Genomic DNA, 15639 nt, shown 5'->3' with positions numbered 1-15639 from the left:
CCGCAGAGCTTTAACTTTGTTTGTTTGCCTCCTTTTAAATTGCATTGACCCAGCTTCACCTGGAACACGCATGCGGGTTCTGCACACGCTACGAACGCAGTTAGATCTATGAATGTCTCATTTAAATTTCACTTGGTGATATTAAAATTTGTATGCTGGACCGCAGCCAAAATGTCAAGGATTTCATTTTTTTTAGAGGATTACTGAAAGTCTGTTTGGTGGATGCCTCGGTTCATTCATTTCCGGAGCCAGACCAAAAGGCCCGAGGCCGGGAGTGGCCTCAACGTCGCCCCGGTCTCAAGCCTCTGTGATGCTGTGAGCTGTTTGACAGAAGATTAGACAGATGTTATAGGGTTTCTGTGTGTGCACGTGTGTTGTGATGTTTGCATCTGTGCGTGCACCACTATCGTGGGTTGTATCGAGCCGATTGTGTGCGTATGCGTGTTTGTGCTTGTGGGTATTTGTGGAAGAGCAAGAGAGGGTTCATCCAATTTCAAAAACCCTGACTATTTTTCACGATACTGTGCCAAAATCTGAAACCGTGCAGAACTGATAATATGATTGTGATGTACTTTGTGGGTGGGTAGGAACAAATGTCAAAAATATATATAATATATAAATATGCAAACCGTTGGTAATTTTCTACTGTAAAGCCATGTAGCCAGTGCTTCTCATCTGGAGCCGCTTTACCTCAGTGGGGTACTTCTGCGTTTGGCATGTGGAGAGATTGTTGAGTAGCTCCAGAAATTTAAATAAAAAGAAACAGGAGAAGCAGACAAGCTGGCACAAGTGAGGTAGAGAAGGAAAGGAGGCAGTGGAGGTGTGTTGCCTTGAGATCGGCCAATCTGCTGGGATTGTAGCTGAACTCAACTTTGTGACCCACCTGAATTTACAGTATGCTCTGTTAAGCTGAAATAGATGCCAAAAAATGAATAAATAGCTGTCTTTGTTAGGCATTTAGCCATAAGTAGCTGAATTTCAGACTGCTTAAAAATAATAGCTGAAGAAGAAAGCTTAATGTGTAATGGATAAACGGTCTTAGATGCATAAAGTACTTGGGCTATTGTTATAGCATAAATGCAGATTTTTAAAAAAAAATCAGCTAAAACTTTGCTTGAAAGAATCCACTAATATATATTATTAACAGAAAATTTGATCCCAGCCTGAAATAAATTCAAATGAACGCATTTACAAGATCATGGGTTGTGTTAGTGAAGGAGTATTTGAGTAAATCTGGCTAGCGTGTCAGATAAAACGCAATAACGAGATTTGGAGCCTATACTGCACGAGCTGGATTCTTCTGAAGGCACTTCGGGTGGTGTTTCCTTACCCTGGAGGCTTCTCTTTTAGCTTCTGCTCCCTTCTTTTCCTCCACAGCAGCTTTTTACTGTTAGCAGCATGTTAGAGTTTCTCCTTTATTCTGTGCTATTGTTCTCCCAAGTCAAATACATTAATTATTCATCCATATTCAGCTTTCAAAGCTTTTCACTATGCATTCTTCCCAGCAAAGTGCCGATCAGCCAAAAGGGCTTCAAAACAAGGTGCTCTCTGAGGGGAAGACGGTATGGGAAGTGCTCAACATGAAACCACCGTCTATTCTTTCCCCCCCTTTAAGAGTCGGAGCGAGGAGTTAAGCAAATAGGGGAGGAAGTCCTCGACAGTATTATCTGAGAGCCCAGACGGTCGATTTAGGAACAGCTAGATCACTGTGTCTATCAACTCTGATCACTGTTTTGTTATTGCGTGCGGTGGGAATGAGCAAGGCTGGAGTGGGATTGTTTGTGCTCCGGTTGTTATTGTTGTTTATTTTCCTTCCACTGGAGGAAAGCATTTGGAGCTATGAGCATCTAATTGAGGAAAAGATAGGTGAAGCGATTTGTAATCAGTTATATACAGCACGCGATGCTCACGCTAGCTTCAAGAGGCCCGGCAAATACGATGCACCGTACGCCGAGCAGTGGCACATTTTGAAACTCGGTGAATATAACTCTCTTAGGGTCGAGTTTAAATTATGTATGTGCAGTTCAGCGCTGAGCTCTGTAAACAGTTATGCACTTAATGGACTAGATGACTGACAGCAAGCCTGCCGTTGTTGCTGTTTTTGTTTTTTTCTCTCTTCTGGGCATTGAGAAGGTTCAGTAAGGAAGTATTCTTCTTTAAAAGAAAAGGATATTTAGGGTACAAAGGCTGTCCAAAGCAAACTGGAAATCATAAGGACACGCTGGCTACAAAAAAAAGAAGAAATGAAAAGGGTTGCGAGCGTGACAACAGAAATATTTGTTTTGACATTGTATTTTTCCTCGCAGGACATTTTTTTTATTGAATAGCTGCCGAAGAAAGGAGGAAAAAAGAAACCTTTAACAGGGTGTCTTCAAGTTTAATTGGCAGGAAGCCTTTGACCAGACCCAGCTGACATTGGATTTCACGCTACAAAAGTAATTGCCTGGAACTCAGTTAGTTACAGTGTTCAAAGTGTAAAATTTAAATTCCCTCTCACTTTTTTGATCACTGTGTTCAAGTCTTAATAATAATGCAACACAATACAACACAATAGCATGACAGTATCAAAGGTTTTATGTAATTAATGAACTGTGGACTATATGTGGAGAAACAAGTCACATCTTGCCTGCACAGCTGCTTGCCCACACTGTTGGAATTCATCCGACACAAAGGACAGTATGCAGCTTGCAGGAAGCGTAAGGGCGAATAAAGTCAGTTGTGCAAATGTTTGGCTCAGGCTTTGAGGAGTAAAGGACAATTTCTTATAAGCAGTAGGACATGCACATGACACCGCACAGAGGTATTTCTTCCTGTGCAACATGCTGTCTATTTGAGACTCTCAGTGAATCAGTTCCAAGGCTTTTGTCCACTTTTCATCAAGCAACAATAACAACAACAATAACAACGGGGAGTTTTTTGTCCCCATGACTCATTCAGCTGAGGTCAGATTTACCTGGGTTTAATTTTGGACCTTTGTTGCACTCCTTGTTATTGTTCCCTCTTATTTTCTGTTGGGTCAGAGCTTTTTTTTGATGCCGTACTGCGATCCATTGAAAGGCCATGAAGTTTACAGAAAAGATGATCCTGTATATACTAGAGTAGCTTTAAGTTGATTAGGCTTCTGGGATATTGATCTGGTCAGTTTAGTAGCAGAGGGGGTTGTTAATCAGTTTCAGCTGCTGTGGTTGATGAAATTAACAACAGGTGCACTAGAGGAGCAACAAGGAGACAACCCCCAAAACAGGAATGGTTTTATACATGTTTCCCATGTCAGTACTCATCTGACGGGTTTTTCTCTAGTTTTGCATTTGAATAGTGTCTGTGTCACCACTGGTAGCATGAGGTGATACCTGGACACTACAGATGTTGCGCAGGTAGTCCAACTCCAGCAGGATGGCACAAAGGTTTGCTGTGTCTCCCTTCAGGGCCGTAGAAGGTCTTTTACCCACTGGTTTTCCCAAGTAGGAACAGGATGAGCACCCCCAGAGCTACAAACTCACCTCCAGTGAGCGAGTCTGGCTAAACAATCAGAAAAAGACTTCATGAGGGTGAAATGAGGGACCAACGCCCTCTAGTGGGTCCTGTGCTTACTGGTTGGCACTGTGGAGCTCGATTGAAATTTGCCATAGAATACCAGAATTGGCAGGTCCACCACTGGTGCTCTGTGCTGTCCCCAGGTTCACCCTGAGTGTGTGTGACAGACATGAAAGGGTCTGGAGAAGCAGTGGAGACATTATGCTGCCTATAACATAGTTTAGCATGATGGTGGGGGGATCAGTGATGGTCTGGGGAGGCATATCCATGCAGAGACACACAGACTTCTGCAGGCTAGTCAGTGATGCCATTAGCTATCAGGAAGAACTCCTTTGACTTATTGTCAGATTCTACACTGGTTCAGTGGGTCCTGGCTTCTTCCTGGTGCACAATGATGGCTGGTCTCATGTGGTGAGAGTATGCAGGCCGTTCCTGGAGGATGAAGGAATTGACTACCCCCATGCTCGCGTGACCTAAATCTAATAGAACACCTCTGTTTCAGTCCATCTGAAGCAGCCAGGAGCTTGGTGATGCCCTGGTCCAGATCTTGGAGGAGATCCCCCCTGACACGATCCATCGTCTCATTAAGAGCATGTCTCTGTGTTGTCAGGCTCGAATTACAAGCACCTGGCACCCATACAAACTACTGAGTACCATTTTGAGTTGCTGCAATGAAAGTTCATCAAAATGAACTATTTATTAAATAGCACAACAACAGTCACCTCGAAGCCTCACCACATCATTTTTTCACTTCGCTTTTTGGGCTGTCTTTGAATTGAGCCCTCTGTAGATTGATGATTTTCATTCCCATCGAACAATGTGACATCCATCCATTCCTACCACATTACCCAGTTCATATCAGTTTTTCCCCCATTGAACTCTGATGTGTTTTCAAAATGTTCCTTTAATTGTTTTAAGCAGTCTGTTTGACATCAGGTGAAATCAAAAGCAAAGATACATACAGGCATAAAATTACAGCTGACGAGTCATTTTCACATTATTGTTTTTGTAACCAAAGTGTCTCAACTCAAAAACATCATACAATGACGCAGCTGTTGGAAAGATTTCCACATGCAAGGATTAATGTCATGGTCCTGGGTCGGTGACCCAGCGCTTTTAGTTTGTTATCATTTTCATGATGATGATTGTTTTAGTTCTGTGTTATATTCGGTCTGCCTCTGAGTCTGCGTCTGGATCTGTCTGTCTATGGTGTCACCCCATCTGTTTGTGAAGCTGTCTGTTTAGATCTGTGTCTTGTTTGGTTCCCCGTGTCTGAGTTTCCTGTTTTATTGTGAAGGTCTCTGTCTGATGTGAGTGTGTTCAGTTTACATTTCCCCTGTCCCGTCAGTTCTGATTTCTCCCAGCTGTGTTGCCCTCCTGTCCCTCATCCCCTGATTACTGGTGTGTATTTAAGCCCTGTGTGTTCTCCTGCCTGTTGTCGGCTCGTCTGCATTCATCCGTCTACCTCTGCGTTCTATGGTGTTCCTGTCTCTGCGTCTCTCTGCCCCGCACCCCTTTTGTATGGTCTCAGGTTTGTCACTTAGTTTCTCCCAGTTTAGGTTTCCGTTTGTAAAGTACTCATACCTCGTTGCCTGTTTTTGTCACCACCACCTTTGTAAATAAAACATCACTCGTATCATCAGTTTGCTGCATCTTGGGTCCTCCTTTTCCTCCACACCACACGGCTCCCTCCGCCAGCCGTGACAGTTATGCTGTTCTCCTCCTTATGCAGCCTGCGCATACATTTATACATAAGGCTTCTTATTGCTCCCTGACATGTGGATACAATTCTGCTGACAAATATATATATGTGACACTATAAAATGATAGCAAAAACATCCTTGTGGCTTTATTGTAGGCAGTTGTAGGTTTGCTGTTTTTATACTTAGTATTATACAGGCGTGCCTTTGAAAACAGGAAAAACAGGCACTGACATCGGCTCTTCTTTACTTCCTTATCAATGAAAGCCAGTTTAAGTTAGCGTAACTGGTGTGGCCCAGCGGCCCAGAGCATGTCACCTCAGTGAAGGAAGAATTAATACATTTCATACTGGAGTTGTTGCTAAAGGGTTTTTTAAAATGGCCTGTGCAAAGTTATTGTAAATTATTGTTAAGTCATTAAAATAAGTACTTTTTTTTTTATTTGCTGTCATAAATTTTTATTACAAGTGTCTGTCCATCCGCTCATTGGATGGCTCAGTGGTTGTCTTTTAGGCCAGCACACCCTCTTTACTGAACCCAAATCCCAAAAATACAGACTAATTAAAATCCCTGAATGTTAATAGTGGGACTACCTAATAGTGTGACTACTACTTATTTATTATAAATTCATTATATTTTCATTATTCAGTTATTTTTATTAGTAATGTTAACATTGTTTGATATCCTGGGGGAAAAAAGCAATTTTATTGCCAAATAACTGATTTAATTTAGCTGGAATATTGTTTGACATATGGAAAGAAATTATTTCAATAGTTAAATTTTACATTCAAATTTTAATTACATCCTGTTATTGATCACGAGCAGCAGCATAACCAACCATGCCAAACAAGAAGCATTTAATCGTTCCAGATCACAGAAGCAAGGGAAAAAAGTCAGAAGCAGCAACAACAACAAAAAAAGAACCCCAGAAGGATTTAAGCTTAACTTTCAAAGCAAATAAGCTAAATTGCTTTAAAGTTGGCGTGAGCCCTGTGCCTGGTGGTTCTTTGCCAGCTTTTTTCTTTTTTCTTTCACTGCGGGTTGCAGAGAAGTTAGTTTTATCCATAGTGCGCCTGAGGCCATCGAGTCCAAGCGATTGCTGTACTTGGACTGCATGTAGAGGAGCTGGCCGAATCTCTGCTCAACGAGATATGTTGTTTGGACAGCAAGAAGAAACAGGCCAGTCGTCTTCCAAAGAACACAGGGCATGCTGACCTTACAGTTCCTTTTATTCACACATTCAAAGGATTTTAGCAAGAACTTTCAGACTGAGCAGCAGTGCAAGCTTGCCGGGCTCAACTGGAACTACGGCAGGCTGCTGACTGAGCTTGTCAGGGGTCTTAGTTTTGGTTTTAGACCAGTGCTATCAGTTTTGTTTTGGGTTTTTTTTGTATTTGTAAATCAGGATCCTGCATCACAGGATGGTGGGAGGTGAAAACCCACACAGTCACAGGAAGAAGCCAAAAGCAAGCCACGAGTGCGAGCCACTTCACCGCCGTGCTGCCCCATCGTGGGTTTCTTCATTCTTATAAGCAGTTCAACCGGATTTTATATGAGGAAAGTACTTTGGTGCTGTTATTGCACTGAACACAGACGTGCGAGTTGTCTGAGAGGATAAGGCCGACGCCCCTGTGACCACAGCTGCTAGTGTTATTAGGAGTTGATTCGTGGGGCTGTAGGCAACCTCCCTGTGTGAGGCTGCAAGAGGAATGCCCAAATTGACCAGAAGAAAAGTTTCACTGATTTAAAAAAAAAAAAGAAAGAAAAAGGGGAAACTTCAAAACAGAGACAAATTCCAAGAGCTTTCTAAATGATTGTAAGCTCTATTGAAGAAGGCAAAGGGAGGTCCAGCTTTTGGAAGTCAAACATAAAAAAGCCAAACTGGTGTTTAGTTAACTCTGTGAGGTCGACTTTACTCTAGCCCTATTTTTTATTTTGGGAGGATGGGGGATGTTCGTTTGCTCTTCTGAGTTTCCTATTCTTCTCTTTTTTAAAAAAAAAAAAAAATAGGCATAGCATTAGAGCATAGCATTAGAGCTAGGGTCGATTAGACCTCAGATAACAGCAAAAAGGGATTCTTGTCCCTCATAAACACGAAGCAATAATTGTAAGTATAATCAAAGGTTTATTAACCAAATTCCAAGAGCTTTCTAAATGATTGTAACGTTAAATGTAACATTTTACATTACACATTTGTTACAAAATTACAAGTAATTAAGTCCATAATGGAATTATACGAATGTATTTACATGAAATTAAATGGTACTGGTTACATGGTTACATACATGTAATCAGATTACTTAAAATCAACATTTTGAGCATGATTTTTTTTTTTTTTTTTTTTTGAGTGCAGGGTTGTAAAATTAAAAAGTGCTGGGACTCGCTGTAATGCTGCGAGAACGTCCTTTGAACACATCAAACTAATTACGAGCTTTTTGATACGGCGCACGAGTTCAGTGTTCAGAAGAAAAAAACACCGCCGCAAAACACAACCCCCTTCTCACACATTTAAGATGTACTCGCACAAGGTATGACTGCTGTAGCATGATTGTTGTGTGTGTGTCCCCAAAAACCCCTGCTGATTGACTCTCGCATTACTCTTTCCCTCTCTCGCTCTTTCTTTTCGATCACACGTGCTTTCAAATCGTGCTCCTTCAACTGACATTTTAGTCATTCTGTGACTCAATTAGGGAAGGGGTGACACGTTGTCCTCGCACTAGCTTGTTAATTACTTAAGAAAATGTTCACAAAGACATCTGTTGTTGAGAAAGCGTTAGAAATCCATGCGCAGCGTGCGCAAGTCCAAATGAGCTGCACCCAGGTCCAATTCTTCAAGCGAGCCGGGAAAGAGTTTGCTTAATCGCTAATCAGACAAACTGGACTTGGGGGCAAAGGAGCCTGATGCGACGCCTCCTGTAGCTGTGTTTTAGAATCAGCCTGCTTTGCTGCGCCTGGCAGAGGGTCGAATCTGTGCTTATCAAAGGCATTTTAGAGCGAGACGCGCTGCCTGGTGTCAGAGAGCTGCGTTTCAGTCGGAGGTCGCGGCTCCTCCGACAGGATGAGAGCCCAAAACACACGTTTAAAAGCACCCAAGAAACACGGGGCCATTTGAAGTGGTCAGCTGTGTAATCTTAATCCAACTGAATATTTATGGAAAGAACTGAGACGCACTGTTGGGATAAAAGCAGCCATAAACCTGAAGGAAGTGCAGTCGTTTTTAGTGAAGTTTTAGAAAATTCAGAGAAGGGCATTTGTTCTACAAACAATAAAAATCATGTCGGGTAAAAGGAAAATATCAGTTTTATTTTTAAGCAAACAAGGTCTCTGATTAGGATGTAAGAGTCATGTAAGTTCAGTTTTACATCATCAGTGTTTTTACGCCTTGTTATTGTTTCTGTGGACAGATCCGCACTAAAAGGAGGAATTACTTATCTCGATGCAGTGTTACGTCTCCGCGAATTTAGTCTGCAGTCTGTTCATTACAAGGATAATGTGTAGCTCGTTACAAAAGAGAGTTATCTCTGGATACAGTGGTGCCACTTTCCTTTTAAACGGGATTTCTGTCCTTATAAAAAAGGGTTTACAGTAGCTCAGGAGGACTTTGTACTGTTTTTCTCAACAGTCTAACTAAATCCACTGGTTGTTTGTTCTTATGCTCTGAAAGGACCCATGTAAATGCTTTTGAAACAAGAGTAAGGAGTGGTTCCATCTGTTCAGCTTTCACTTCATTTTACCGTAGGTAAGCTGTGGCATCTTTACTGCTAGCTTACAGCAGGAAAAAACATCATGATTTGGGTTAAAATCCACTTTCTACAATGATAAATGCATATGTGAAAGCTCCACTCTGGCCCCAAATGTAAAGAAAAAAAAACATGCTGTGCAACATGTTGACATTTTGAATTCATAAGCATATTAAGAATGTCCCTAACATACACAATGCTAAAAATAAGATTATCACTCAGGACTATTCTTCAGCTGCAGTGGCTGTGGCCATCTGTACTATGTAAATTAGAAGGTATTAATCTTGTTGCTTCGGCAGTGTCGCAAATTTACTCCAGGAGTCTCACAGTAATGCTATTCACTGGGATGACCTAATTGCCTCTAAATACCTATATTTCAAGTGACGGTGTTGTCTAGGCAGGAGTATGGAGGTGTAATATAATTTTGCAAAACTAGGCTAGTGTCTCAGTCAATGTCACTTTGAACTGCAGTGTAATAAATACAACACCAGACAAGCAAGAAACAAAAGAAAGTAGCATGTACAGTTTCACTGTACAACCTGTTTCAACTAACTTTGTCCACCTTGTCTCACTAGCACCAGCCCTGCCCACAAGTACTATCTGGCCATGGACCCGAGGGGGGAAGTTCTGTATGTGTCTGACACCAGCAGTCGCAGAGTTTACAGGGTGAGGAACCTCGGGCAGCCAAAAGATCCATCTCGCAATCTGGAGGTAGTTGCTGGGACGGGGGAGCAGTGTCTACCTTTTGACCAGAGCCACTGTGGAGAGGGCAGGAAGGCCACGGAAGCTGCACTCAATAACCCTCGAGGTAGGACAGCCTTCAGCCCTCCAGGTGAATATTTACAGATCTGTTGGTCGGTACACACGGATCAGTTTGGCAATATGTGGTGCATTTAGCTGGAGTCGTTGCCTTTGGCTAGAAAAACAGCCGTAAATATCAGGATTTTGATATTGGCGCGGCTTGTTACGCACCCACATTTTATGCGGACTGATTGTGCTTCAGCACATCTCACCGTTCAGTTTCATTCCAGTGCCTTAACTATCAGGATTGAGATCATTATAGGACACAAAGCTTCTATGACAATCTCAAAACGCCACACTGATAACATTGGAACAGTGATACTCTGTGTGCTTTAAACATCTTTGGTTCAATATCCATGTGAGCGAGTGATAGCATCTTTTTAAAATCATAATATTGATAAAAAGGCCTTAGATACTTTATCATGCTTTCATTACTATACTGATAAATCCATTTCAGTCGGATGCTTTTTCACAATATATTGAGTTATTGATTATTTAGATATTATATATTAAGTATGAGTGATGCTGCAGAGCTAAAAAAAAACTATAAAAGCATGTATGCTTAAGAAGAGAGCGTGGTGAGCTCTTGTTATGGAAAGTAAGTGACTCTCAAATCATTGTACCAGCAGGAAGCTGCAGCCACAGTGAAGTGCATGCAAACGGGGCTGATTAACTCACTGAAAACAGCCACAGAACGTTGAAAATTCAGTGTAACAACGATCCCAATGTTGTGCACCGCTGCCTCGGAAAAAGGTCATAAAGACCCGGTTCATGCCATGTTATTATGGTTTCTTTCTGCCTTTCCTCATCACTGTAGAGCTGGCCGGGACAGTAAAGGCTAATTACAAGCTACGAGCACGGCTGGAGTAAAGACAGTGCGGCTATGGGAAGATAACCTGTGCACACATGTAGCAGTGAGCAAGGAAAGAGAGATAGCCCTTTACAAATCTTTACAAATGAATGCAAGCTGCACAGCCAGTGTTAAACATATTCAGTATTATGGACATGGCCATTTGGTTATTGTTTTCTTTATAAATTATTTTTCCCTGCATTTTGTGTACAGGATACATTTTTGGATTTAATGTGCACAGTGAGCTCATGTTCTGTTTGTCAGACGAAGGATAATTATAGTGCAAAGTGATTAACATGACTCTTTAAATTATCCCGCCGACTTCAGAGCACGTTTCAGTCGGGTGTATACTTATTATAATGAAGCGAAAATTAGCCGTGCACCTATTGCAGGAATGACTCATGTTATGTTTTGACCAAAGTGACATTTAAAGCTTTGTTTCTCATATGATTTGTTGAATTAGCACGTGCACCACATGCCCTCAAATATTTAGATAATCCCATGGCATTAAAATTATGTTTAATTGGTTCAAAGCTCCAACTGTTCACTGCCACAAAACACCCCATCACAGTCTCACCAGCAGCCCAGCTACACGGATAGATTGATGGATTCATGCTGGTTGTGCTTTTTCACCACCCTGCCGTCATTATTTTTTATTTTTTTTATGTAAATTGATTTAACCAGGCACCACTATTATATAATGCAGTTGTTATATAGCTCCTGCCATTCATTTGTACGGTGCTAAAACTTGAAAGTTGCCTTTTAAAGTCTTTACCTAATTTACCCTAAAAAATAACAGTAATACTGTTATTTTGCTGGATTAAAAGCAGACTGTCTGCCAGGGTACAGCTAGACCTTTTCCACAGCAGACAATTTGCCATGGCACAGTAGGACCAGCACAGGTGTGACTAATAAACTAATAATCATGGCTGCAGTCCACTGAGGTGCTCTAGTTTCAGGCTCTGGTATTATGTATGCTGACTCACTGTCAGGGCTTACACTTCAATGGAATAAGGCCATTGTTAATGCTGTTCGCTGCACCTGTGCTTTTCTTGCTTTAACAACTCCAAATGTCTCTGTGGTTCAAAACACCCCACAATGTAATGACTGGAAATGGAAAGGGGAAAAAAAAATCTATTCTTCATTCCACGGACTTGTCCACAAAGCCTAATTTAGACGAATTACCAGAAAATATGTCATGAGGATGTGACTTAGAGCATGCTTTCCATCATTTTTTTTGTGCTGACTGCTCATGGTAACACAGTGCACCCTCGAAGCTGCAGTCGGCACACAAACACATGTACTTACTTAGGTTTCAGGTCGGGTTGTGTTCATGGACATTTACTTTGTGTAAGCACCATTTTTTCACCTTTTCTTTTTAAAAAGAAACCATTAAGTTGATGAATTAAGCATAGCCTAAGTAAACTTAAACGTAAACCCAAATTACTATCACACCTGCAAACAAGTTGAAAAAAGAAATCAGATGTAGGGATACAAACATGTGTGAGAAGTGTGTAAAAATCTTGAGCCACCCTTCGTTTCTTTATATTTTGCTTGTGATGAGCCACAGATAGCAAACTATAAAGCCTTACAGGGTGACTCAAGACTTTTGCACAGTACTGTGTCTTGCATTAAACTTGTATATGTTTAGTTTGAGTGCAAATGTGTGGCAGTATTATGATAAATCAATCAAACATCGATAAGTTTGAATCATGAATTCATTAGAAAGTAAAAAATAAAAGTTTCCAACCTTGAAACGCCAAGTTTATCATACATGACTTTTTAAGACCTCTACATCATCAGGGGGATTTTTATTTTTCATAAACAACATGTTTACAATCAGACACATGCTGTGCTCATACATGCAAATTTATATTATCAGAAGGTTGAACAAACACCTTTTACAAGGTTAGATTATAAACTATAATAACAGAAAGTTACAAAATTGTAACAAATTTTAGCATTCAATAGATTGTTTATGTGCATTAAATTAAGCAACTTACGAAATGATTAACTTATCTGCGTTTGATTCTCGGCTTTTAGGGAGAATGTTGGCAGTCGTGTCCTTGTATTTCACACAATATGTGTTTCAGATGGTCTCCTTTTGAATATACTTCAGATATTCGCTGCAGAAAATTCTACGCATTATAAACTGAAAGCCTAAATTTACCTATCTCCAAATTGTCCTGGTCTACTCCCTAAAATATTCAGTTTCAAATCCTTCTCTTTATGCACACTGTGGCTGTGGTAACAGTCATAAATTCCTGTGACGCAGAAGCGCTGTACTCTTCTGTCTCTTCTGTAGATTGATTAAATCGCCACGTTATTTTGCTCGTTTCTGGCTACAAGAGAAATATTTTTATCTTGTTCCTAGGGCAAGGGAAGTTTGATCTTTGTTAAAATGACAATAATAGTTCAACTAATAGGGTAAGCATGGCTTCCCCTGGCTTACAGGGGGAGAAAGCACTTGTAGGCATAAACTTAAACCAGAATATGCCTGTCATATTAAGCGTTTCTAATGCACAGAAGTCTGCAGATTTAGTTTTTCATTCCCTCCTAGCCTTAGCCGGGTTCAAGCAATTTAAATTAATGCACATACATTTCAGACATTAAGCCCGGGGTGTTGATTTGAATTGGTTAATCGTTCTGCCCTCACTTATTAGCTGACAGGAGTGGATTCCAGCTTTTCCTGCTATTGTCTGCCATTGCACGACTACATTTTAATTCCTTTTGTTCTGTCCTGGCTGTGAGCTGTAGCAAATTTAACTGGTCTTGTCTGACTTTTGTTATCAACCCACAGAATACCTGGGGTTAGGGATTATTTTTTTTTCTTTTCTTTTGGTCCCTTACACTCATAGCAGTTTGGACAATAGTGGTGAGAGAAACAGTCTTCGTCTATAAAGCGGTGCTGAATGTGTTTATTGTATATAGTGCTGCAAAATGTGTTCCAAAAGAAGAACGACAACAGATGGTGTGACCTCCGCAGGCTGATATAACCTCAATATCATAGCGACAGAAGCCTAAATGTGCAGAGAAACTGCAGCAAGTTCTCAGAGATTCTCACAACAGCTTATCTGTGTGTGTAAGAATCTGAGCTGTTTTAAAAACACAGAGAAGCAAACACAGACTACTGATTTAATTTATTTTTCTGTTAATGTTCATCTGCATCTTCACATTGCAGAGATCCATATTTTTGCAAGCGTATGTTGACAATTCATCTCAATTTAGCCGTCCTTCACACCCACACGTTATATCGTTTATTCTGTGATGTACTGTGCACCGTGACTGTATGCACAGACAAAGGGTGATGCAAATATAACTGCACAAGTACAGCTCCAGGTTGCCTACTGACTAATGCTACAGTTTGCAGTAAAGCTCGAGCGCTCGTATGCAGAAAAAGCTGCAGTTCACTTTATTTGGTCAGTGACTCTGAACTCAGAGCGGATTAAAATCAAATGTCATATGCTACATCAGTTGTCCTCCAGGATGTCACACTACAAAGGTTAAAATGGCAGATTTTTTGTTCCTGCCTTCCAGCGTTCAGTCTCCAAGTGTCACGGGAGATTTTTTAGCCACAGGCCTGTCACTCAGGCTACACCCACAGTCCTGCAAGGCCTGTTCTGTCAGTCATACTCAGCGTGCGCCTGCGACGCCGTCCGACGTCGGAGGCAGACAGCCGGTCGATACAGAGCGCAATAAATAAACGTAGCGTGCCTCCGTTCTTTAAATGTCACTAAACACAGGGAAGCTCCAGATTTGATGGGGGATGTTTGATTTTAATTTCCTCCATCTTCTGGAGTTCATTCAGATATATAAAAGCGACGAGAGGAGGAAAAAAGAGAAACAAGAAGATGATAAGCGAAAAAGATCGCGGTTGACTCGTACTACCATTTGACACGTGATCTGTGGCCTTCTGCTCTGTGTATACGCGCTACTTACACCTTAGAACATGCCATATCTCTGCCTTCGTGCAGTAATAGAATATTCTGTCCCAAGACTCCTCTTGTTCACTCAGGGTGCGGTAATTTATACTGACTCATTGGAGTTCACAGAGTCTCTTCTGTGGCTATTGTGCTCCTACTAACCAGCTCTTATAAAGGATCTAGAGATTTCTGCCTGGAGCCCCTCGGTTCGCTGTCATCTATCTGCCACAGCCCACACTCCCCTCCTCCCATCACCCTCTCTCCAATGGTAATGAGTGGTAGACTTCACAGAGAAATAGCTGTCCCCTTCTTTTTTGAAGTTGTGTCTCTGTGATTCTCCAGCATTGATCTCGCCTCTCGTCCTCTGGTGAGCTCCTCGCTCCAAATTAGCACCTTCCTCTTTTTTCCTTACTTCTTCCATCTGTTTTTCTCCCCCCCACCACCAATCGCGTCGATGAATCACCCCCGTGCCCCGGTGTTCAAATAGCAGCGGTAGGCCTGCTGCGACACATAATATTGTTGCAGCACGGCAAAACAGTTGTTAAACAGTAATCCATAATTTTAATTTAGCTGACAGCGTTGCGATGTTGCAGAGCGTTCTCGCTTATAGTCCCCCCCCTCACTCCGCCCCACAATAACCTAAGCTACAGGGATTATCGTGTGTCCTTCAAACATTCACTTATGAATACAAGATCTGGGGCATTGTTTGGAGCTGGCTGCACATTTGCTTCTGCAGTCAATTAGCTTGGTAAATAAAAGGCCTTGCTCCATTTAGGATGGATCCCATGTCTGACATGAAAGAGGCGTCAATCCCTCAGGAACAGGAACAGCCTTGGCTCACATTTTAGACTAATTCCGTTCACAGCGTAAAGGGGTCCCTTTTTTTGTTTGTTTGTTTTTTTAAGCAATCGTCCAATAAAAGACACACATATGTAAAAATAGCAGAGTGTTCTGTTTCTTTCATGTGTTGGTTTGGACAGAGGACTTCAGAGGGAGTCCGGTGATTGAAGGTTTAGTTGTTGGCGGCTGCAGTGTGCAGGTCTTATCTTTAATTTGTTGACTGGTCCCAGGCAGCAGAGCTGACATCCACA

General features: G+C 41.5%; 1 protein-coding gene across 1 annotated transcript in view; it reads left to right on the top strand.

Annotated features, from left to right (window-relative positions):
* The window catches only part of tenm1 (teneurin transmembrane protein 1), a 201524-nt gene that overhangs the window by 145303 nt on the left and 40582 nt on the right, over positions 1–15639 (top strand). The window contains exon 22 of the mRNA XM_085420553.1: positions 9550–9782. Within this exon, the coding sequence (XP_085276679.1) occupies positions 9550–9782 (233 nt within the window). The remainder of the gene's footprint in view (positions 1–9549; positions 9783–15639) is intronic.

Source organism: Rhamphochromis longiceps, linkage group LG2 (assembly GCF_057381845.1).
Source record: "Rhamphochromis longiceps isolate RC_006_pf linkage group LG2, R_longiceps_female_GT1.1, whole genome shotgun sequence".
NCBI classification, from domain to species: Eukaryota; Metazoa; Chordata; class Actinopteri; order Cichliformes; family Cichlidae; genus Rhamphochromis; species Rhamphochromis longiceps.
The sequence above is the reverse complement of the archived record's forward strand: the minus strand, read 5'-3'. Positions and strand labels throughout refer to the sequence as shown.